Here is a 22834-nt window from a genome sequence, read left to right on the forward strand (position 1 = left end):
TCTAGAGCTTGTGAGCGACAACTACTGAGCCCGTGTGCCACAACTACTGAAGCCCATGCGCCTAGAGCCTGTGCTCCGCAACAAGAGAAGCCACCGCAATGAGAAGCCCACACAGCCCGCACACCGCAACGAAGAGTAGCCCCTGCTCACCACAACTAGAGAAAAGCCCACAGACAGCAATGAAGACCCAATGCAGCCAAAAATAAATTTTAAAAATTTAAAAAAAGGTCTTGTGTTACATTAGAAATAGCTTAAAATATTTTTTCTTATAATCTTAATGAATTTAAGGCACGTGCAGATTTTAGCTGTGGACGTCTTAATACCGTCACTGTTTGTTAAAATACAATTTAAAAGGGGCTTCCCCCCAGGACATGGAAGCAACCAAAGTGTCCATCAACAGATGAATGGATAAAGAAGATGTGGCACATATATAAAATGGAATATTACTCAGCCATAAAGAGAAATGAAATTGTTATTTGTAGTGAGGTGGATAGACCTAGAGACTGTCATACAGAGTAAAGTAAGTCAGAAAGAGAAACAAGTACTGTATGCTAACACATAAATACAGAACCTTAAAAAAAAAAAAAGGTTCTGAAGAACCTAGGGGCAGGACAGGAATAAAGATGCAGATGTAGAGAATGGACTTGAGGACACGGGGAGGGGGAAGGGTAAGCTGGGAGGAATTGAGAGTGGCATAGACATATATACAATACCAAATTTAAAATAGATAGCTAGTGGGAAGCAGCTGCATAGCACAGGGAGATCAGCTGGTGCTTTGTGTGCACCTAAAGGGATAGGATAGGGAGGGAGATGCAAGAGGGACAGGATATGGGGATATGTGTATACATATAGCTGATTCACTTTGTTTTACAGCAGCAACTAACACAACATTGTAAAGCAATTATACTCCAATAAAGATGTTAAAAAAAATAAAAGGGGCTTCCCTGGTGGCACAGTGGTTAAGAATCCACCTGCCAATGAAGGGGACACGGGTTCGACCCCTGGTCCAGGAAGATCCCACATGCTGCAGAGCAACTAAGCCCGTGTGCCACAAGCTACTGAGCCTGTGCTCTAGAGCCCGCAAGCCACAACTACTGAGCCCATGTGCCACAACTTCTGAAGCCTATGTGCCTAGAACCCGCACTCTGCAACAAGAGAAGCCACTGCAGTGAGAAGCCCACGCACCGCAACGAAGAGTAGCCACAACTAGAGAGAGCCTGCGACACGGCCAAAAATAAATTTTAAAAAATTATTTTTAAATACAATTTAAAAAAGACAAATATTTCAGATGTATAGTTTTATCAGAAAACAAGAACAGGATACAAAGAGGAGGGAAGGTTGTAAAAGATTAATGATGGCAGTGCTTGGGGTTCAGACGGCCTCCTCCCCACGCCTGCGCACACCTACCCAAGGCCACGACGCCGGCCTCAGCGACCCCAGAGCCCGTTCTCCTAACTCCTTCGGGCGAACGCCCCTCTAAGCAAAGAAAGCCCTTTACACAGGGAGCAGTGAGATTAGAGGATTTCCCCTTCGTATTGCGACTTTCCACTACTTAAACAGGCGCACACTCGCTATCCGCTGCCCTTTGGAATGTGGGTGAGCAGTGGCCGGCGAGAGACTCGGCGTGGGGGCGGTGCGGCCGGAAGTCCCGCCCCACCGAAGTGCGCCGGGTATTCTCGGCGGGAAACCAGGTCGGGCGTCGTGCTAGGCAGGCGGCGAGGGAGAAAGGGCGAATCCCAGGGCGCTGCGACTTAAGGGTAAAGGCCACGGCCTCCACTCCTTGCGCGTTTGGTTCCTGCCTCAGCCCCGCCTCGGAACCCGCCCGTCGCCTCCTGTGGAAGGTCTGGGTTGCAGAACGCCCCGCTCTAACCTTCTTAACCGACCCACATGAGGGGATGGGGCGATGAGGCGGGATGAGGCCTTTCTGGGGAGGCGGTTGCCCCGGGCTGAGGCCCGCACAGGGAAAAAGAGAATTGTCACGTACCACTTAGGCGGCTAGAGCCTGGCCGAATGTACTTCAGCATCCTCAGGCGCCTCACTAGGTGGTTCTGATGTATGAAGGGGGTGGGCGCTGCTGGGGCAGTTGTTTCTCAGATCGGGGGGTGGGAACCTGTGTTCCGCATCGCCTGAGGGGGAGGGCACGTTAACGGGGCGGACATTCAGACCCACCCGATGCCCTGCCGGTGAATCGCCCGTGGTGGAGCCGGCCTGGGGTCGCTAACGAGCGGCCACGTCCCTGCAGGAGTTGGAGAACCCTGGTCTAAGAGAGAAGGGCCCGAGGGACCACCTGTGCTCTTCAAAAGGAGTTCCTCCAGCTCTTTAGGTGAGCCAGGTCGTGGTGTTAATGAGTGCAAATGGACGAAACAGGGTGGAGTTAGTCTTCTCTCCCGGGAAAGATGTCTGTCGGTTACCTGTGGAAACTGCGATGAGGTGATGAGGATGAATGCGGAACGGCTGCTCCAGTCTCCTGAGGCTGGGAGTGTTGATGTTGTAGTGAAATGGCTCCTGGTACCCTCAGCCTGTTTCTGGACCTGATCGACTGTTTTTTCTCAATCTAAACTATTGTAACAGAAAGTTTACGTTACATTACTTGCATCTTGGCCGTTTCTCCCTTGCCTCTCCTACTTTAGGGGAAAGTTTCCACTTGGTACGAGCCCAAGCTGGGGATCCACTGTCAACAACTTAGTTGTGGCAGATATGGTGGGATTTTCAGCCCTGCCAGCCTTATGCACAGAAAGATGTCATTTATCTTTCAGATATTTTGAGGGTGCTATTTAGATTTCAAAAAGCTTTTCATGTTAACATTTTCTAGGCCACGTAAAAGAGGAATGTTCAGCTCATTTTCTTGCTTAAATTTGAATTTAACAGTAGTGTTTTGGGGAATTGATTGAGCGCAAACTGTAAGTAGGATAGTTTCTTCCTGTTACCTGGAAAAAAAATCCCTTTTTCCCCCTGTGAGAATACAGTAAATAATTCTGAAATCTTGTTCATGGCAGTCTGCATCTATTCACTAAGTTACTGAAAATACTTAATATGTTTTATTGAGCAGATGATTTTGTTCTTGGGATTATACTATATTTTATACTTTTAAATATAATTTTATAGTTATCCCTCCCTTAGAAGTCATAACTTGTCCTTTGCTGTGGATGTTTTTAAGCATGTAGCAGGTAAATAGATGACTTGTATTAATGCTACTAGATATTTGGCAAACTTTATCTTATTTTACTGTGCAAAGTAACCATTTATTAGAAAACAGTATAAGAAAGACAGACAAAGGGGAACAGAAGGTAGTTTGTGTTGTCAGCTTCAATTTAAAACATATCCCTCTTTAAGTATGAAAATTATATTAAAAAGCAGAATAGATTGACTAATTAAAATTAAGGAAATAGTCCTTAAACTCCCTCACAAAGCAAAAACCTCCATGTGTGGTACGTCTTTTCTTTTTAACAGGCTGTTTTTTAATCTAGTCTTTTTCCAAATCCTAACCCATTTGCTCAAAGATAATGCAACCTTTAAAAAAGGATGTAAATTTTCCTGTAAATTTTCATTTATATATAGTATAAATGAAACAGACATATAGTATGTCTGTTTATAATATGTCTCCAAATTATATGTAGGAGGCAGTATAACAAGATAAGAGTGTAGCCCTTGCCTCAGATTTTCTTGGTTCCCATTCTAGCTCTGGCACTTACTAGCTGTTTGAACTTGAGCAAATTGTTTACTTTCTCCTCCTCTATCTTTATCCTTATAGCTCCCTTGTAGGGTTATTGTAAAGACTAAAAATATAGTATTTATAAGGTTTATAGGGGTTTATAGAGCCTGGTCTATCATTGGGCTTGCTGAACATTAGAAGCTTCTATTATAAAACTTGTGAAAAATGAAAAACAGTGAAATAAAACACCACCAGCTAAAGACAACAAGTGTTAATATGTTGTTCTTTTCCATCTAGTTTTATTTTATGTTTGCCTCTACATAATTGGGGTCATACTGTAGATAAAATTTTGAGTCTTGCTCTTTTGATTACATTGTTTTTTTGTTTTGGCGGTACACAGGCCTCTCACTGTTGTGGCCTCTCCCGTTGCGGAGCACAGGCTCCGGACGCACAGGCTCAGCGGCCATGGTTCACGGACCTACCCACTTTGCGTAATGTGGGATCCTCCCGGACCGGGGCACGAACCCGCGTCCCCCGCATCAGCAGGCGGACTCCCAACCGCTGCGCCACCAGGGAAGCCCTTGATTACATTGTAACATAAGCATTTTTCCATACTGTCAAACATTTCAAGTAAATGTCAATATTCTTGTAACAATATCCTGTCCTGTGGTTATACTATGATGTACTTACCCATTCCTTTTTAAATGGAATATTTAGGTTAAAAAAAATGACAAAACTAGTAAATATTTGTATATTACTTTATAAAAGATTCTCATATTTATCATTAAATTATTTGTTTGGGAATTTTCAGTTTGAGAGTTAAAATGAAAGAAAGGATAATTAACTATCTCTCTTTAACCACCCAGTGCTTTAGTAAATAAGAATTTTAGAGTTCTGTGAGTCCTGAATTATAGCTCTAAGAAATTAATTGGACTCTGATGTATTTTTCTAGAAAGTCAGTTTAGCATTTTAAAGAATGTGAGAGGCCGTATTAGGGTTGCCAGTTATTTTAAAAATTCATCTAATGAATATAAACAGAGGTTTAAGCTTGAAAATAGCCATGAGTTGTTAGAAAAAATTTTAGTATTAAGCTAAGCTTGTGAAGAGAAATGCACATCTAAAGAGTGTGTGCATATTTGTGTTTTAAACCTCTGGTTCATGGAGGAGTGCCCAATCTGAAATCATGGGATAAAACTTTACAGAAAAGAAAATAAGGAAGGAGAACCAGAAGTGGAGCAACTAGATTCAGTCAACCAATCATTCCTGTGTTTGTTTAATAAAATGTGTTGAATGCCTGTAGTACTTGAGTGCGAGGTCCATTTATGTATGTTTTCAAATTTAATTCTTGTAACAACTCTATGAAGTTGGAAATTTATATTTTACAGATGAGGAAACTGAGCCTTAGAGAACTTAAGCATACCTAATACCACACACCTAATAAGTTTCAGATTCAATCTTTGCTCTTCTGGTTTGAGAAAGCTATTCTTTTCCTACCCTTTGCATATATAATTCTGGAATTCTCAAAATTGATTTAAACTGAGAAAATACCTTTATCTTATAGATGAAATATAAGGTAAAAGAATGCAGACAAGCATGGAAAGTGAGGACACAAAGAAAATACAAGGTGAGAAATTTATGGATCATATATCTGAAATTTGTTTTATAGTGTATTTGTGGGATATACTGCAGATTATCTGACAGGCTTCAGGAAATGAAAGAATTATTCAGCAATTTACATGAATATCTATTAAGCATCTACTCTGTGCCTGTCACACTGACTTCAGGAAACTGACATTCTAATGGGAGATGGCATGTTGATAATTAGAATACCATATGATAGCTGATTTAATGGAGGTATATATAAGAACAGTGGAAACCTGAGAGGACCACCATCAAATTTCAGAGCTGTCCTCAGAAAAATGGAAATTTAATTCATGGGCATAAAGGAGGTTAACCAGAGAGGAAATATTAAAATAGAAAAGGATGGGGAATAGTATTCCCTAATGGACCCCATCACATCAGGGTTTGGCTGAGGAAGAGGACCCTCAAAAAAAGACTGAGAAAAACATTTCAGAAAGGTCGGGAGTGTGGTATTTTGGAAATCAGCCTTAGGAGAATGCTTTGAGAAAGATTATCCAAGAGCCTCAGTGTTAAGTATCACAGATGAAGACTGAAGTATCCACTGGATTTTTCATTTAGGAGGTCTTTTGTTTTATTAATAGTAAATTTAATAGATTTCAGCCAGATTGCAGTATATTGAGGTCTGGGTGGGAAATAGTCTGGAGACAGTATGAATAGCTTACTCTTCTTAAAAGCTTGTCTGAAGATATATGGCATTAACTAGAGGGAGGATGTAATGTTAAGGAGTCTTATAAGAGGTATAGAGATAAGAGAATATGTGAAGAGGGAGTGGGGATTATGGAGAGGGAGAAATTGAAGAAACTGGAAAGACGGGATAATTGCTGGAGATGCTCCTCTCAGATAATTTATCACACTATGGGAATTACTTACATCCTCTTCTGTCTCTATCACCAGATTGTGAGTTCCTTGGAATCAGAATCCCTATCTGATACAGAGTAGATGCATAGTAGACATTCAATAAAGATTTGTTAAATGAATATATTTTAAAGAAGGTCATAGGCCTGTAATAGTGCCTTTTGAGTTGTATGCGAGAGAAATACAACTCAAACTAGTTCAAGAAAAAAAAGGAAACGTATCAGTTCATACAACTGGGAAACTCAGAGTTGTGAGGAAATGTTCTCCGAAGGAACCACGAGAAGGAAGAGGGAAATCATTCTGGGCAAGAAAAAAACTATAGTACAGTTGAACCTTGAACAACATGGGTTTGAACTGTGTGGGTCCACTTATATTCAGATTTTTTTTCTGATAGTACTACATGATCTGAGATTGGTTGAATATGAGGATGTGGAACCACAAATATGGAGGGCGGATTACAAATTTTATGTGGGTTTTCAACTGAGTGGAGGGTCGGTGCCCTTAATCCCCGTGTTGTTCATGGGCCAACTGTAGTTGTAGTCATTGCAGGATCCCAAAACATAGGTGAATGTGTTAACCATGAACAGGATGGGAGCTGGATCCTGGTGTGATATTGTAGAGGAAGAGGTAAGAATGGGTGTGGCTGCAGATATTTTTTAGGAATTCTGTGTTGTGGAAAGTGTCCTGGGAATTCTGTGAAGGCCTAACATCTGTGTCTTTTTGACCGAGAGTTTATTATAGCACTTATAACCTGCTTTGCCCAGAGAGCAAGGCCGAGACAGAGATGACAAATAATTAATGGCTTATTCTCTGGAATCAGCCCTAAACAACTGACGGGAGCTGATAGATAAATACTCTTCACACTTTGACTGGGATGACTCTGAGACACATGGCTCTACCCTAGCTCCCAGAGTTTCCTGGTGGGGTTGCTTGTGTCTACCTTCCCTTTCTGTTTCATCTTTTCAAAAAAGTACTTGCACTCAAATTTTTGTTTCATGGTCTACTTCTGGGAGGCCTGAAATTAAAACATGAAGTGGAAGAGAAAGAGATGAGGTTTGAAGAGAGCTGAAGATTTGGAGTAGCCATTGAGGAAAATGGGAGAAACAACAGAAGGGAATTGGAGATGGAGCTGACCATGGATGGGGTTGCTGAGTAGAGTTGGGGGGTGTAACCTGGAATGCATACCAAATATTTGCAATGGCATAACTGCTTAATTTTTTTTCCTTTTAGCAATGCCTAAATTTGAGCTGAAAGAGCAGAGAAAAGAAACTGTTTTGAGTCACAATTAGGATTATAAAACATGTTTGGTAGAAGGAGAAGGGGTCCAAGGAATCCTAGCAAGATAATGGTTGAGGTGATGAATCATGGGATCTGGGATGAAGAGGGAAGGAAATGAAACCAAGTCTCTGAGAACATGAGTAAAGTAAGTAGAGATCATAGGGGTCAAGGAGTAAATATAAGAATAAGGAAGTAAGCCAGTTGAAAGAATTAGGAGTAATATTCAGAAAATGAAATAATGGAGTTGAAAATATCAGTGGTAGAGCTGTTCTGACTAATGAATGACAAGAGTCCAGATTTGGCCTTGGAAGTGAATAGCCAAATTTACATACAGTCTGCGACTTACAAAGGAGAGAGACTGTGTCTTTCCCAGCATCCATATCAATCACCCAAAAGAACTGTGACTGGGGCCACTTCAGTCATTACGTCAACTGCAGAGCATACCAGTAATTAAAAATATATATATATATGTATACCTACAAATTTATTAAGATGTAATTGACATACCACGTAATTTACTCATTTAAAATATATAGTTCACTTGTTTCACAGTGTTGTACAACCATCACCACAATCAATTTTAGAACATTTTCATCACCCTCAAAGAAACCTGTACCCTTTAGCAGTCACCCCCCCACACACACACCCCTGTTAACCCTAGACAACCACTAATCTGTTCTATGTCTCTAAATTTGCCTATTCAGGACATTTTATATAAATGGAATCATATAATATGTGGGCCTTTTTGACCAACTTCTTTCGCTTAGCATAATGTTTTCAAGGATCATCTGTGTTGTCTCAGTATCTTCATTCCTCTTTTTTGTGGAATGATTCCATTGAATGGATATATCATATTTTATTTATCCATTCAAGAGTTGATGGACATTTGGGTCTCCACTCTTTGGCTATTATGAATAGCGCTGCTATGAATATCCATGTATAAGTTTTGGGGTAGACATATGTTTTCATTTCTTTTGGGTATATACCCAGGAGTGGAATTGCTGAATCTATGGTAAATTTATGTTTAACCTTTTGAGGAACTGCTAGACTGTTTACCAAAGCAGCTGTACCATTTTACATTCTCACAGCAATGTATAAGTGTTCCAATTTCTCCAAATCTTTGGTCAGAATGTTAGACTATTTTTGATTATAGCCATCCTAGTGGTTGTGAAGTGGTATCTAATTGTGGCTTTAGTTTGTATTTCCCTAAGAACTAATGATATTGAGCATCTTTTCATATACTTATTGACCATTTGTATATGTTCTTTGGAGAAATGTCTATTTAAATCCTTTGCATGCTTTTTAATTGGGTTGTCTTTTACTGTTGAGTTTTAGGAGTTCCTTATGTATTCTGAACACAAGCCCCTTATTGGATATATCTGATTTGCAGATATTTTCTTTCAGTCTGTGAGTTGTCTTTTAACATTCTTAATGATACCTTTTGAAGCTCAGAAATTTTCAGTTTTAAGTCCAATTTATTGAATTTGCTTTTATTGCTTGTGGTTTTGGTATTGTAAACACTTCAGTTTTTGTTTGCTTGTTTATTTTCTTCAGGAATTATTGAAGGAGCTAGCTTGCATAGCCTGGAGAAGATAAAAACCCAGTTGTAGTTATCAGTAGGTGCTTTGTCTGGGAAGGGAGGGATTATGATAGGAAATAATAAAGTATGAAAAAGAAGTACAGAAGGAATTAAGAAAAGTACATAAAAAGTTTCTGTGCCTAGAATTGAAAATCACCACGCCCCATCAAAAATCCTCTTTGGCTTGTTATTGATGATGAATGGCTTATTGATATCTGTACAGTCACACTAACCTTCTTATGGTTTCTATTAATGTAGAACATGATCAATAAAAGTTTGCTGTTACTCCAAGACAACTCAGTGATAACCTTTGTACTATGATATTTTACTAACAAATTGAGTCATGAATTATTTCATTGAACCAAATTGCCAGTTGAATTTCTGTCAAGAGGAAGACTAATTGATTCACAATAGATCTTAGTTGTTTTTTTTTAGTGTGCTTCTCTATATTTTTTTCCTCCTTTCATTCTATATCTTTGAAAACTTTAAATATTAATTCAAGCATTATGTCAAAGTCTATGTACAATTTTATTTAAATCCTTAAAACCAAGACAAGAAATTATTTAAAGGCTATTGTAAAGAATTTTATAGGAAAATGGAAAATGATTGTCTATTGTTTCCTTTTAGTTGTAAATAAATATGGTTTTTTTTTGGTTTTTTTTGCGGTACGTGGGCCTCTCACCGCTGCAGCCTCTCCCGCTGCGGAGCACAGGCTCCGGACGCTCAGGCCCAGCGGCCACGGCCCACGGGCCCAGGCGCTCCGCGGCACGCGGGATCCTCCTGGACCGGGGCACGAACCCACATCCCCCGCATCGGCAGGCGGACCCCCAACCACTGCTCCACCAGGGAAGCCCGTAAATAAATATTTAAACTTTGTATTTTGATAAATTTTAACATGTATATATACCCAGCATTGTGTAAACATCAGCACAATCAGTATAGTGAACATAGCCTCATGTCCCTTTGTAATACCTCCCTTCTGTGCCTTCCTGGACCTCCTTTCCCCAAGCAACCACTGATGTGCCTTCTGTTACTGTAGACTAGTTTGTGTTTTTTCAATATGTGGAATTGTACAGTATACTATCGTATACTCTTTTTTGTGTGTAGTTTATTTCACTCAGCATAAGTATTTTGAGATTTATCCATGTGGTTGTATGTATGAATAGTTAATTCCTTTTTATCACTAAATAGTATTCCATTGTATGGTTATACCACAACTTCTTTATCCATTCATCTGCTGATGGACATTTCAGTTGTTTACAATTTTTGGTTATTACATATAATGTCACCATGAACATTTGTGTACAAGTCTTTGTATGTACATATATCTCCTTTTATTTTGAGTAAGTACTTAGGAGTAGAATGACTTCATCAAATTTTAGGTGTATGTTTAACAATTTATGAAACTGCTAAACTTTCAAAGTGGTTGTACTATTTTATGTGTCCACCAGCAGTATATGAGAGTTATAGTTCCTTTGTATCCTTGTCAAAATATGTTGTGGTCAGTCTTTTAAATTTTAGTCATTCTAGTGGGCATGTAATAATGTCTCCTTACGGTTTTAATTTGCATTTTCCTAATGATTAATGATGTTGAGCAGCTTTTCATGTGCTTATTTGCTATCTGTGTATCTTTTTTGTCTGTTCAAATCTTTTGTTCATTGTTTTATTGGGTGGTTTGCTCTCGTTGAGTTTTGAAAGGTCTATATGTTTTCTGGATATGTTTTTATCAGATATGTGCTTTACAAGTATTTTCTCCATTTGTGGCTTATCTTCACTTCAGAAAACACTACTTTTATTTTAAAAATTTATTTATTGTATTTATTTTTGGCTGCGTTGGGTCTTTGTTGCTGTGCGCGGGCTTTCTCTAGTTGTGGCGAGTCGGAGCTACTTTTCATTGCGGTGCATGGGCTTCTCACTGTGGTGGCTTCTCTTGTTGCAGAGCATGGGCTCTAGGCGCCCAGGCTTCAGGAGTTGTGGCTTGCGGGCTCTGGAGAGCAGGCTCAGTAGTTGTGGTGCACGGGCTTCATTGCTTTGTGGCATGTGGGATCTTCCTGAGCCAGGGATCGAACCCGTGTCCCCTGCATTGGCAGGCGGATTCCCACCAGGGAAGCCCCTAATATAGTGTATTTTCATTTTCATTCAGTTCATTCTAAATAGCAGATATTTAAACCAATGTGGCTTTAATTAAAGAGAATAATATTTGGATTTTCTTTTCATATATTTCATGCAAAGGGAAAATCAAATAATTATGAGAAGTTCATTTCAAGTTATATTATCTAAGGAACATCTTTCTTTTACATATCTTTATTGCTTATTAGATTTTTTAAATTTTTATTTATTTATTTGTTTTTGGCTGTGTTGGGTCTTCGTTTCTGTGCGTGGGCTTTCTCTAGTTTCAATGAGCGTGGGCCACTCTTCATTGCGGCGCACGGACCTCTCACTGTCGCGGCCTCTCTTGTTGCGGAGCACAAGCTCCATACGCGCAGGCTCAGTAGTTGTGTCTCACGGGCCTAGTTGCTCCGCGGCATGTGGGATCTTCCCAGACCAGGGCTCGAACCCGTGTCCCCTGCAATGGCAGGCAGATTCTCAACCACTGCGCCACCAGGGAAGCCCCTGCTTATTAGATTTTAAAAAGTAATACATATTATTTAAAAAGCAAATACAAAGATATGTATTTAGAGTGTGAAATTTAAATGGTTAATTTTTGAAAGGAAATGTTTGGTTTAAAATAATGAAATTTTTGTTCTTTAGGAATGAAGACTGACCTGAACTTATTATTGGAGTGTCTGAAGTATCAAATGGACAATGCTTTTTCGCAAAAGGAAGCTCTAGTCACTATTCATTCAATTTGCCAACAAAACAGTAAGACATGATAGTGAATTTTTATTTGTGATTCTAGTTGTTTAGTATTGTGATATATGAAATATGCATAGTTCTTTCTCTTCTACTCAGTTATTTTACATATTATGTTACTGGGTTCATGTGATTTATTGTCTTTAAAATAATAATTATAATAAATATTCTTCTTTGTTTTGTCTGAACACTCTACAGGTAATGCGGGTCTTTATTTTCGGGAAATTGGTGGCTTGATGTTTGTAAAAGATCTTGCAAAGTCAAGTGAACATAGTATGGTAAAAGAAGCAGCATTATATACATTAGGAGCTGTTGCAGAACAAAATGGTAAAATAAGAAAACTTTATTTCACTATCCTTTAATCATTGTGTTATACTTAAACTACTAAAAAATAATTTTAGAGTTCAATTCCTTTTTTACATGTCTGGGTAGTTTTTTACAGGTATTTTATTTAAATTAATGCATACCAAAGATTTTATTTATCTTATTAACTAATGAAGGAACGAGTAAAATGTTACAACTGTTTCAAAAGTAATGGCAAAAAACAATACTATAGGCATTTGGGAAAGCTGAAATTTAGGAATAGGCACATAACTGGTCAGTGTCTGCAGGTTAAAAATCAATGTTCTACTCGTCGAAATGTTTTGCATTTCTGTGGACAAGAATAACTTGCATTAATATCAGTTTTCTACAATTTACAGAGTTATAAAATAGCCCAAAGACAGTAAAAGACAAATAATCTAGAAGGGTGTGCTAGACAGGACATTCAGTAATTGTTATCATCCATTTCAAAATCTTTCACAATTTTTCTGGCCATTAGTTGAAAACATTTTTTTTACTTTGTCTTTTACTATGCTTTTTTTTTTGCCATATGAATGTTTTTTATTTTTATAAAAATAAAATTCATCATTCTTTCTCTTTTTTGCTTTTGGATTTTGAATCATAAGAAAATTTTCCATACTCCCAGATTACAGGGGAATCCACCCATGTTTTCTTTTGGTACTTGTATGATTTTATTTTTTAGTTATACATGTTTTATTCTTTTTGAATTTTCCTGGGATATGATGTGATGAAGTTTCCAGTTTTATCTTTTTTTAATATGGCAATCCAGCTATCCCAACACTTCTTATTAAAAGTAGATCTTTTTCATATTGATTTGAGATGCTACCATTATCACTTAATGAGTCTATTTCTAGTTTTTCTATTCTGTTCATTATCTATATATCCAGGTACTTGAATCAGAATATGAAGATAACTTACAGCCATCTTATATGTGGATAAATATGCTTTCTGTATGGCCAACAAAAACATGTTTCTGTAGCATACCTGAAATGAGGTTAAATCTAAACTATCAGTTTGTCAAATAACTTTATATTCTTATATTTTCAACCGTTAAATATTTCTTCACCACTTGTTGAGAACCAAGCTGTGTGCTAGGCATTGGGGATAAATAAGACATTGCCTTTGCCTTTGAAAGTGTCTAAAAGCTGTTCTAGACACTGGATATATGTGTTCAAATTATTTTTTAAAAATTCTGCTTATTGCATGATTATCACCAAAAAGCCTCTCCTGTCGTGTAGGTATCATTTTTGTCTTTGGGAAAGATATTTTTATATCTAGAAAAGTCTTTAAAAATACCACAAGTATCATTTGTCCTTCTTTTCTAAAGCAGGTTTCTGAATTTTCTTAAATTTTTCTTTGGCTATGTTTTGTTACTTATCATCAATTTTTTGGTCATGTTTTATTTTAAATTTTTGTTCAGTTAGGCTTTTATTGGAAATTCTGTGAGATTGCAATACATGTTTTAGAACCTAGATCAACTACTTCTGATTAAAATATTGCTTCTTTGGTCTGTTAATTGAGTAAGCACATAAGTTTGTCAGAATTTGTTTTATGACTAATAAATGTCAGTGAAATGAGAATTGGTTGAGAATTGTCCATATGGCAATTTTATATTTTGTTCAGCATATTTTAAAACTTGTCTGTGCTAATGCATAGAAATTAAAATTATATTTTCATATTTCAGTTTACTGTCAGCAGACTTTGTGCACTTCAGAATTGTTTGAAGACTTAACTTGGTTCTTATCTAACAATGATTCAAACACAAATTTGAAAAGAATGTCTGTCTATGTTATTTTGGTTCTAGTTTCAAATAATAGTAAGTACATTCTCTTATGTTATGGAAATATTTTTAAAATAATAGATTGGAACAGTCATTATTAGTCCTTTTATTCTAGTCTTTATGTCAGTACCTTTTTTAATCTTACTAACTTCTGAGAACTACGGCTTTAAAGAAAAGAGAATTAATAGCATGCATTTAATTGTTTGATATTTATTAATTTAGTATTTTAAAAAATACTAAAGTGATTTGCATTATTTAATTAACATTGAAAAGAAACAGCTTTAAAAGCAAAAGGGAAGCATTTAATGAATTAGTTTGGTTGATTTTCCACTGAATTGGCCATTTAATTATCATTGTATTTAAGATCATTTTATCAGTCAGCAATGGTGTTAAATTTCATGTAGCTCTTGGCGAAAGTTTTACTTTGTTTTTGTTGTTTTAGTTTTTATTTTGGAACAATCTTAGATTTACAGAAAAGTTGCAAGGGTAGTGTATAGAGTGTTCCTGTATACCTATTGCCCAGGCTAAGGTTATTTTTTTAACATTGCTTATTTAAATCTTCAAATTGTTAGAAATTTTATATGCATTTTAAATGCTTCTAGATTTTATTTTTTCTATTTTTATGTTTTGAATTAATTTTTTTTCTATTTTGGGGCGTATTTTGGTATTGTAACACAGAACCATGCAAAATAAGTGTTTTGCAATTTTTAGAGGAAATTTGAATACTATCATTCTCTAAACGTAAGTAATGTATTTTCCGTAATAATCTTGATTACAGATTTTTACCTACTGTAATTCTGTATTGTACTTTATAATACTTTAAAGTGACTGAAAGTTATTTATTAAAAATACTACTGGGCTTCCCTGGTGGTGCAGTGGTTGAGAGTCCGCCTGCCGATGCAGGGGACACGGGTTCGTGCCCCGGTCCGGGAAGATCCATACTTAAATGTTGTTCTCCATTTCTACAAAATTATTTTCTAAATAGAAGTCATATTCATGTAGTATATGGCTATTTTTTTAAGGGACTGGACAGACGCTTGTGAGAGAAACAGGTTGTATTTCAGTTCTATCACAGTTGTTCAAGTAAGTAAATATACATCTCTTGTTATTAATTATTGATTTCTTAAGACCTTAACACATTTGTATTAATTACTTCCTTTTCTATTTAACCTAATAGGACAGTTCTTTCAAAATATGAGTTGAATTTGTCAGATGAAAATGTTTTCCAGAGTTATCAGTTGTGGTCTTCAGTGTGTAGTACTCTGTGTGTCTGTGTCAACAATCCTCAAAATGGTAATTTTCTCAAATATTTACATATAAAAATAAAGATAAAAACAAATAAAAAACTGATATTTTCCAAGTATATTAAAATATGATTGCCTTTTTCTCCTTTCAGATGAAAATCAAATGCTTTGCTCTTCACTTTTTCCACATGCTAATGACTGGCTAATAAATTGCACGAAACCTGAGATAATTCGCCCTATTTGCTCATTTATTGGACTCACTCTTGCAAATAACAGTAAGTATTCATTATTCTCTAGGTTATACTTTAAAAAATTATATATTTTAAAAGCATAACAAACATATATTTTAAAAGCATAACATATTTTAAAGCATAACAAAAACCTATTGAATTAATGAATTCCAGTAAGTTGTGTCATTTTGGATCCATTTATACTATTGTATAAGTTAAAATCTTATACATAGAAAATCTTAGAAATAGATATTGTTAAGAAGCTATGGGAAGATGGTGGTGGCAGCATAGTTTTGAGTCTTCCCATATATCCTCACAAAACAGAACACCTACACAGCAAAACTGTAAAAACCCACAGAGAGTGTTCTCTGACCACATAGAATTAAATTAGAAATTAATAAAAGTAAAACATCTAGAAAAGTCCCTAATATCTAGAAATTAAGCAACACAGTACTAAAAAAACCCACATCAAAATAAAAATACAAACCTATGAATCACAAATCATAAAGGAAATTAGAAATGTTTTTAACTTAATGGTAATGAAAACACAAAATTAAACAGTGGGATGCTGCAAAATCAGTGTTTAGATGGAAATTTATAGCAATAAGGCTTGCATAGGGAAGAAGGAAGGTCTCAAATCAATTATATTAGTTTCCACCTAAGAAACTAGAAATCAGAGCAAGTTAAACTCAAAGTAAGCATAACAAAGGAAATAACAAAGAGAAGATTAGCAATCAATGAAATAGAACAGAGTAATCAATTAAATCAAAAGCTAGTTCTTTGAAAAGATCACTAAAATGGATCCTTTACCCAGACTAACCACGAAATAGAAGGCCCAAATTATAAGAGATGAGAGATGACATCTCTATATCTTAACAGATATTAATAGGATAACAAAGGAATAGTAGAAACAACCTTATGCCGTTAAATTTGATAACTTAAATGAACTGGACAAATTCTTTGAAAGACACAAACTACAAAAGCTCACTCAAGAAGAAATAGATAACCTGAATATTCCTATATCTAATAGTGAAATTGAATTTGTAGTTTAAAACCTTAACACAGGAAATTCCAGGTCATAAAGGCTTCACTGGGGCTTCCCTGGTGGCACAGTGGTTAAGAATCCGTCTACCAATGCAGGGGACATGGGTTTGAGGCCTGGTCCGGGAGGATCCCACATGCTTCAGAGCAACAAAGCCTGTGCGCCACAACTGCTGAAGCCTGTGCTCTAGAGCCCACGAGCCACAACTATAAGCCTGCAACCACAACTATGAGCCCGCATGCCACAACTACTGAAGCCCACGTGCCTAGAACTTGTGCTCCACAACAAGAGAAGCCACCACAATGAGAAGCCCGTGCACTGCAACGAAGAGTAGCCCCAACTCACCACAACTAGAGAAAGCCTGCACGCAGCAACGAAGACCAAACGCGGCCAAAAATAAATAAAAGAAAAGAAAAAAGGCTTCACTGGTGCATTCTACCAAACATTTAAGGAAAAAAAATTCTACATAAATTATTCCAGGAAATACAAGTAGAAGAAACACTTCCCAACAAACTTTTAAGGGCAGCATTATTTCCACACTAAATCTTGAAAAAGACATTACAAGAAAACTGTAGGCCAATATCCTTTATGATCATAGATGCAAACATCCATAACAAAATATTAACAAATCAATCCAGCAATATATAGAAAGGATAATATATTCTGACCAAGTGGCATTCACTTTAGGCATGCAAGATTGGTTTAACATTAGGAAATTCACCATATACATAGGAAATTCATACATATACATTCACACATACATAACTTGAAATGATCCCTACACCTTAATGTAAGAACTAAAACTATAAAACATCTAGACAAAAACATAGGAGCAAATCTTTATAATTTGGGAGTAGACAGATTTCTTAGGACACAAAAAGCATGAGCCACTAAAGAAAAGATTATAAATTGGACTGCACTGAAATTAAAATCTTTTACTCTTCAAAAGATCCTGTTAAGGTGAAAAGGCAAGCTATAGAGTGGGAGAAAATATTTGTGAAATGTACATCTGATAAAGAACTTGTACCCAGGAAAACCCCAAGGAGATAGCCCTGTACACCAACTAGCATGGTTAAAAGTAGAAAGGCTAGTGATAATAGTGATGAGGATGTGGAACAACTAGAACCTTCTCACACGTTGCTGGTGTGTATCTATATTCAGATGTTTAAAGCAAATAGTCATGTTTCACATGCAAAGGAACATATCTCTATAATTTCAAAAATTGAAATCTATTTCCATGATGCTTTGACATTTCCTCTTTCTTTAAGTACCAACTTAGATGAGTAATACTGCTGTGTCCTACTTATAAGACCTTATTACTCTCAGCAAACTGACATGAAATAGATTAGAAGTAATTTGAAATATTCAGTGTAGAGGTGTAGACTAGGATGTTCTTCTGCTTATAAGCCTGAATTTTCATTACATAGACTATAAATGAAAATTTTTGTGGTAACATAGTGCCCAATTTCATCTAAGAATTTTAAGATACTTCCTTTTTTAAAGATTTTTTTAATGAAAATACTTTGTAGTAAAGAAGCCTATTTTGGAGTCTCCATAATATTGAAAATGTTTGCTTATCCTTAAATAACATTTCCTAACAGTTCTGTTCTGATGTAGAAATTTTTGAACATGATTTTTTTAGATTAAGATTTTTGTGTTTTATTGAACAATACAAAAAGTAATTTTTGTGTTTAAATCATCCTGGCTCAATTTGTGGTACTAGGGTAGACTGGGAAGAAGGTTTGTGACAGAATTATAATCACTAGCCCATATATCCATTTGTTATATGCCCATTGCTGGGATAGGGGCTGTTGAATTCACAGACCTGTGGGGTACTTTGCCATCAGAATCATTTCCTACAGGGGAACAAAAGACTAAATGCTTTTTAAAAATGTATCTGTCATCCAGTCTTTGCTTGGAATAGTTGTTATGACTCTCAACCATATGTTATACTTTTATGCTCCAAGAAGTAAAAGAATTAGGCTTAAATAAGATGGATGAAATATGTGGTTTTTTTGAAACAGTTAATTTTCTCTGCCCTTTGTTGATTCAGATTTGAGGAATGAGTTATGTTGGAATTCAGAAAGTAGTCAGCCTGCTAATTGTAATACCAAGCTAAATGAATGAATCTATTCTTTATAGCTCTTGAAGGACTTGAATTTAATAATGTCATTCTTGCAAAATATACCAGTTCTTGCTAAATGAAACAAGATATCTAACATACAAGAAAGAAGTACTGTGCTATACATGTAGTTGTACTATGTCAAAGTGAGTTTCTTATGTAAGTAAATAAAATCAATCTTGTGATTATGTATATGCACAGGTAAAGATTGGAGTTTTCATTTTTTCATTTTGGGATTTTTAGTAAGTATTTTAAAAAGTCAAGTTAATGTTATATTTAGTGCAAATTAATTTAATGAAACCATATACTTGTTTGAAGTATAATAGTTCTGCTACTTTATTCCTTAAGCATACGTGCAGAAATACTTTATATCTGTGGGTGGACTGGATATATTGTCTCAAGTTCTTGTGCAGTTGGAATCTGATTCACACAAGACTCTTTCCAGTGCTAAGCTTGCAGTGGTGGTGACAAAGACAGTGGATGCATGTATTGCTGATAATCGTGAGTGAAAACACTTAGTAATTTTTCTGCAATTGCATTTTGCTTCAATTCAGCATGGTGAATGTTAAAATGATAGATTGAACGCTAACATGGATTGGACTTCCAGTTTCTCATAAGTGGGAGAGAAACTTAGAAATTATCTAGTCCAACTCCTTATTTTCTCATGGAGGTTGTGACTTCCCTAAGAATTCAAATCTAGGTCTTCTGACTTCAGGTTTGATGATAGAATCAAGATAAGAGTCTGTCAGTCCTAAACCCTTGTTTCACTTAAAAAGGTGCATTAAATGAAAAAGTTTACTCCACATGGCCCGTGCCAATGCCCGGCTGTTTGGCATCCGGGCAAAAAGGGCCAAGGAAGCTGCAGAACAGGATGTTGAAAAGAAAAAATAAAGTGCTGTTGGCAACTTGTGATAAAAAGAAAAATTTAGATGAGAAATCAAGGGACATTTTGGAGACATAGGGAATGGAAAGCCCAATTTACAGATTTTAAAAAGTGAGATAAAGAATTAAGGTATGCCTCTATCTGATAAGCGTGAGATAGACTTACCCTACTGTAACCAGTGAGTAACAGAACCACACTTGAACTCATGGCTGCTTCTCACATGTACAGATACTGAGGAATGATAGTCTATAAATCTCTGTAACTCTCGACATTCACAAATAACTGAAAAAAATAGATCATTTTTTAAAAAATCAGTTATTTAGGGCCTGCTATGTGCTGGGCTCTATGTGAGCTCTAGAGATACAAAAATTATTAAGATGTAGTCTGCTGAGGAATTCACAACCTTTTTGTTGCTGTCAGTAGTTAGACTCTGAACTCTGTTAAAAAAGAAAAAAAAACACCACACATACACACAAAGAACAAAACTGTGAGAAGTGTAGCTTAAATTGGTGGACTTCTTGAATTTTTCACATCTCAGTATAGCTTCAGGTATGCTTCACTGCATCATTAACGTCAGTAGAACTATGGCCAGTTAATAGTGTATTTCAATGACAGGCAGGAATCGATTTCATAGGAAGGACTTTACTGTCAATCTAGATAAGACGAGGAATGTAATGTGAGAGTAAGTAGCTTTTAGGAAGGTGGTATCATTACTTCATATTCACAACATTATGCAGGACAACTTAGAAGAAAGCATTCTTCAAAAAACTTGCTTTAGTATAATGTCTTTAGTATGGGAAGAGGAATTAATGAGGGCTATATAAGCCACCATTTTATTACAATGAATTTGTTTATAGTCACACATATATATACATATATATTAGATGTTATATGAGATGTGAATTTTAGATATTATGTAGATACATAATGTCATTCTCCCAGGATAAGATCTGAAAAATAGTATAATGTAATATCTGGAAAATACTATATGTCTAGCTATACGTTTTAAGTTTGTACTTGTTCTTTTTTTCCTTTTTTAGCTACTTTTGGGGTAGTACTATCCAAGTACCACATTGTTTCAAAACTTCTGGCATTACTGCTTCATGAAAGTCTGGATTCAGGAGAAAAATTTAGTATCATACTTACTGTTGGTCATTGTACAGAGGATTGTGGTAAGTATTGGATTTATTTTGTGTGTTAGTTAAAACGGTGGAGTGGAAATACACTATTCCTCCCCACCCACCCAGCTTAAAAGTATTGCCTTTCTCCTAATCCCCAAACCAGTCATTTTGCTCCTCATCCTTCTTCAGCCGTGGCATTCAGTCAGTCCCTAAGACCTGTGGCTCTACTTCTGTTTACCCCTCCTTATTCCCTTCTGCTCAATTCCAGTGCTATTTTCCCCGTTTAAGCCCTCAGCCCCTCAACATCTTTCACCAATGTTATTACAATAGATTCCTCCCTGTGTCCTCTTCCTTCTATCTCCATTTTTCAATCCACTCTTCACACTGCTGCACAGATACGATCCTGTTTTTCCTTGTTGAAAACCTTAGAAAGTTCTTTCTTTCTCTACTTATCATTCTCTCCTCTCTCTCTTTTTTCTCTTCCCATTTTCTCCTGCTCTCCACTTTCCTGCCATTCTTCCTCTTTCCACTTTCCTCCTTTCCAACCCTCTTCACTTTTTTTAAAAAATAAATTTATTTATTTTGTTTTTGCATTGGGTCTTTATTGCTGTACGTGGGGTTTCTCTAGTTGCAGCAAGAGGGGGCTACTCTTCATTGTGGTGCATGGGCTTCTCATTGCAGTAGCTTCTCTTTTTGTGGTGGCTTCTCTGTTGCGGTGGCTTCTCTGTTGGAGAGCACAGGCTCTAGGCATGCGGGCTTCAGTAGTTGTGGCGCACGGGCTTAGTTGCTCCGTGGCATGTGTGATCTCCCCAGACCAGGGCTTGAACCCGTGTCCCATGCATTGGCAGGCGGATTCTTAACCACTGCGCCACCACGGAAGTCCCCCAACCCTTTTCACTTTCCTCTCTCCTTTCTCTCTTCCTCCAATCTCCTCTCTCTCCTCCTCCCACTTTTCCACTTCCCTCTTTTTATTCTCTCTTGCTTCTTCTGCCCTCTCTTCCCTCATTTTCCATTCTTTCCATTCGTTTATTTCTCTATACTTTCTCTTCACCTCTGTATAATTTAGGATTCACTATACCTTTAAAATTTTTAATTTAATTTTTATTTTTTTATTGAGGTATAATTGACAACAAAACCTTTTTTTAAACCAAGTGAGGGCAGTTTCTTTACTCTTATGAGGTGTGACAGTGCTCTGTGGCTGTGTTTATCACTGTGTTTAAGAGTCACTTATGAGACTTAGGTATCTTATGTAAGTAGACTATTTTCTAAATTGAAAATACCTTTAAACTTTGTTTTTCTGTATTTAAAATTTTGAACTATGTTCATAATTATCACAAGGAAGAATTATGACCTCATGCATATAGTTTAAGATAAAATAACTATTGGGAATTCCCTGGTGGTCCAGCAGCTAGGACTCTGCACTTCCACTACCGGGGCCGGGATTCAATCTCTGGTCAGGGAACTAAGATCCTGCAAGCCGCGCAGTGCGGCCAAGAAATAAATAAATAAATAAATAAAGTAACTATCTTCTGCTTTAATCTTTGATGTGTTTTCCAGAGGAAAATCAGTATGACCTTTTTAAAAGCAATGGGCTTCCACTCATGATACAAGTCTTAACTGAATCTCAGAACGAGGAACTAAACAAAGCTGCCACTTTTGTGCTTCACAACTGCAAAAAAATTAGTAAGTTTACTATTACTTTAAAAAAATACCAACCAAACTTTATGCAAGAGAATTATATCTGCTTTGATGAACCAAGCCCCTTTAGCTCCCAAGCTCTTCTTACATTTGAAAAGCAGATTATATAATTTTGACGTGACAACTAGAGTACTACAGCGTGTAAAAAACTTATATGGAAGAGAACAACAGTATAGATAATTCACTTATTTAATGCAGTGTGGACAGATTTAGCTGTAGGACTTAAATTTGAGGGCTACAAGTGACTTATGATTAAATCATAACATAAAGTACCTTAATTTGTTTATTTAAAAAATGTTTGAGTGTCTCTTATTTGCCAGGCACTGTGCTAGGCATTAGAGATACAGTGATAAGAAACAATAGTCTATGTGTTTACAGAGCTTAGTGTAACTAGAGAAATAGGTAGTAATTGAATAATCCCAAAAATGAATGTGTTATTATAAATTAACGTACAGGTTAAGAATGGATGGAGCACAGATCTTAACCTGTAACAGGGACTGTGACCTAGACTTGG

At 36.6% G+C, this 22834-nt stretch overlaps 1 protein-coding gene across 1 annotated transcript in view; it reads left to right on the forward strand.

The window, feature by feature from the left end:
* The first annotated feature begins 5245 nt into the window (after window positions 1–5245).
* The window catches only part of TERB1 (telomere repeat binding bouquet formation protein 1), a 29121-nt gene continuing 11532 nt past the window's right edge, over window positions 5246–22834 (forward strand). Inside the window, exons 1-10 of the mRNA XM_024733994.1 lie at window positions 5246–5276; window positions 11757–11867; window positions 12057–12185; window positions 13885–14016; window positions 15003–15063; window positions 15158–15273; window positions 15377–15499; window positions 18967–19119; window positions 20542–20673; window positions 22180–22305. Coding sequence (XP_024589762.1) covers window positions 5246–5276; window positions 11757–11867; window positions 12057–12185; window positions 13885–14016; window positions 15003–15063; window positions 15158–15273; window positions 15377–15499; window positions 18967–19119; window positions 20542–20673; window positions 22180–22305 — 1114 coding nt within the window. The remainder of the gene's footprint in view (window positions 5277–11756; window positions 11868–12056; window positions 12186–13884; window positions 14017–15002; window positions 15064–15157; window positions 15274–15376; window positions 15500–18966; window positions 19120–20541; window positions 20674–22179; window positions 22306–22834) is intronic.

This window comes from Neophocaena asiaeorientalis, unplaced genomic scaffold, assembly GCF_003031525.2.
Source record: "Neophocaena asiaeorientalis asiaeorientalis breed wild unplaced genomic scaffold, Neophocaena_asiaeorientalis_V1.1 scaffold90, whole genome shotgun sequence".
Lineage (NCBI taxonomy): Eukaryota > Metazoa > Chordata > Mammalia > Artiodactyla > Phocoenidae > Neophocaena > Neophocaena asiaeorientalis.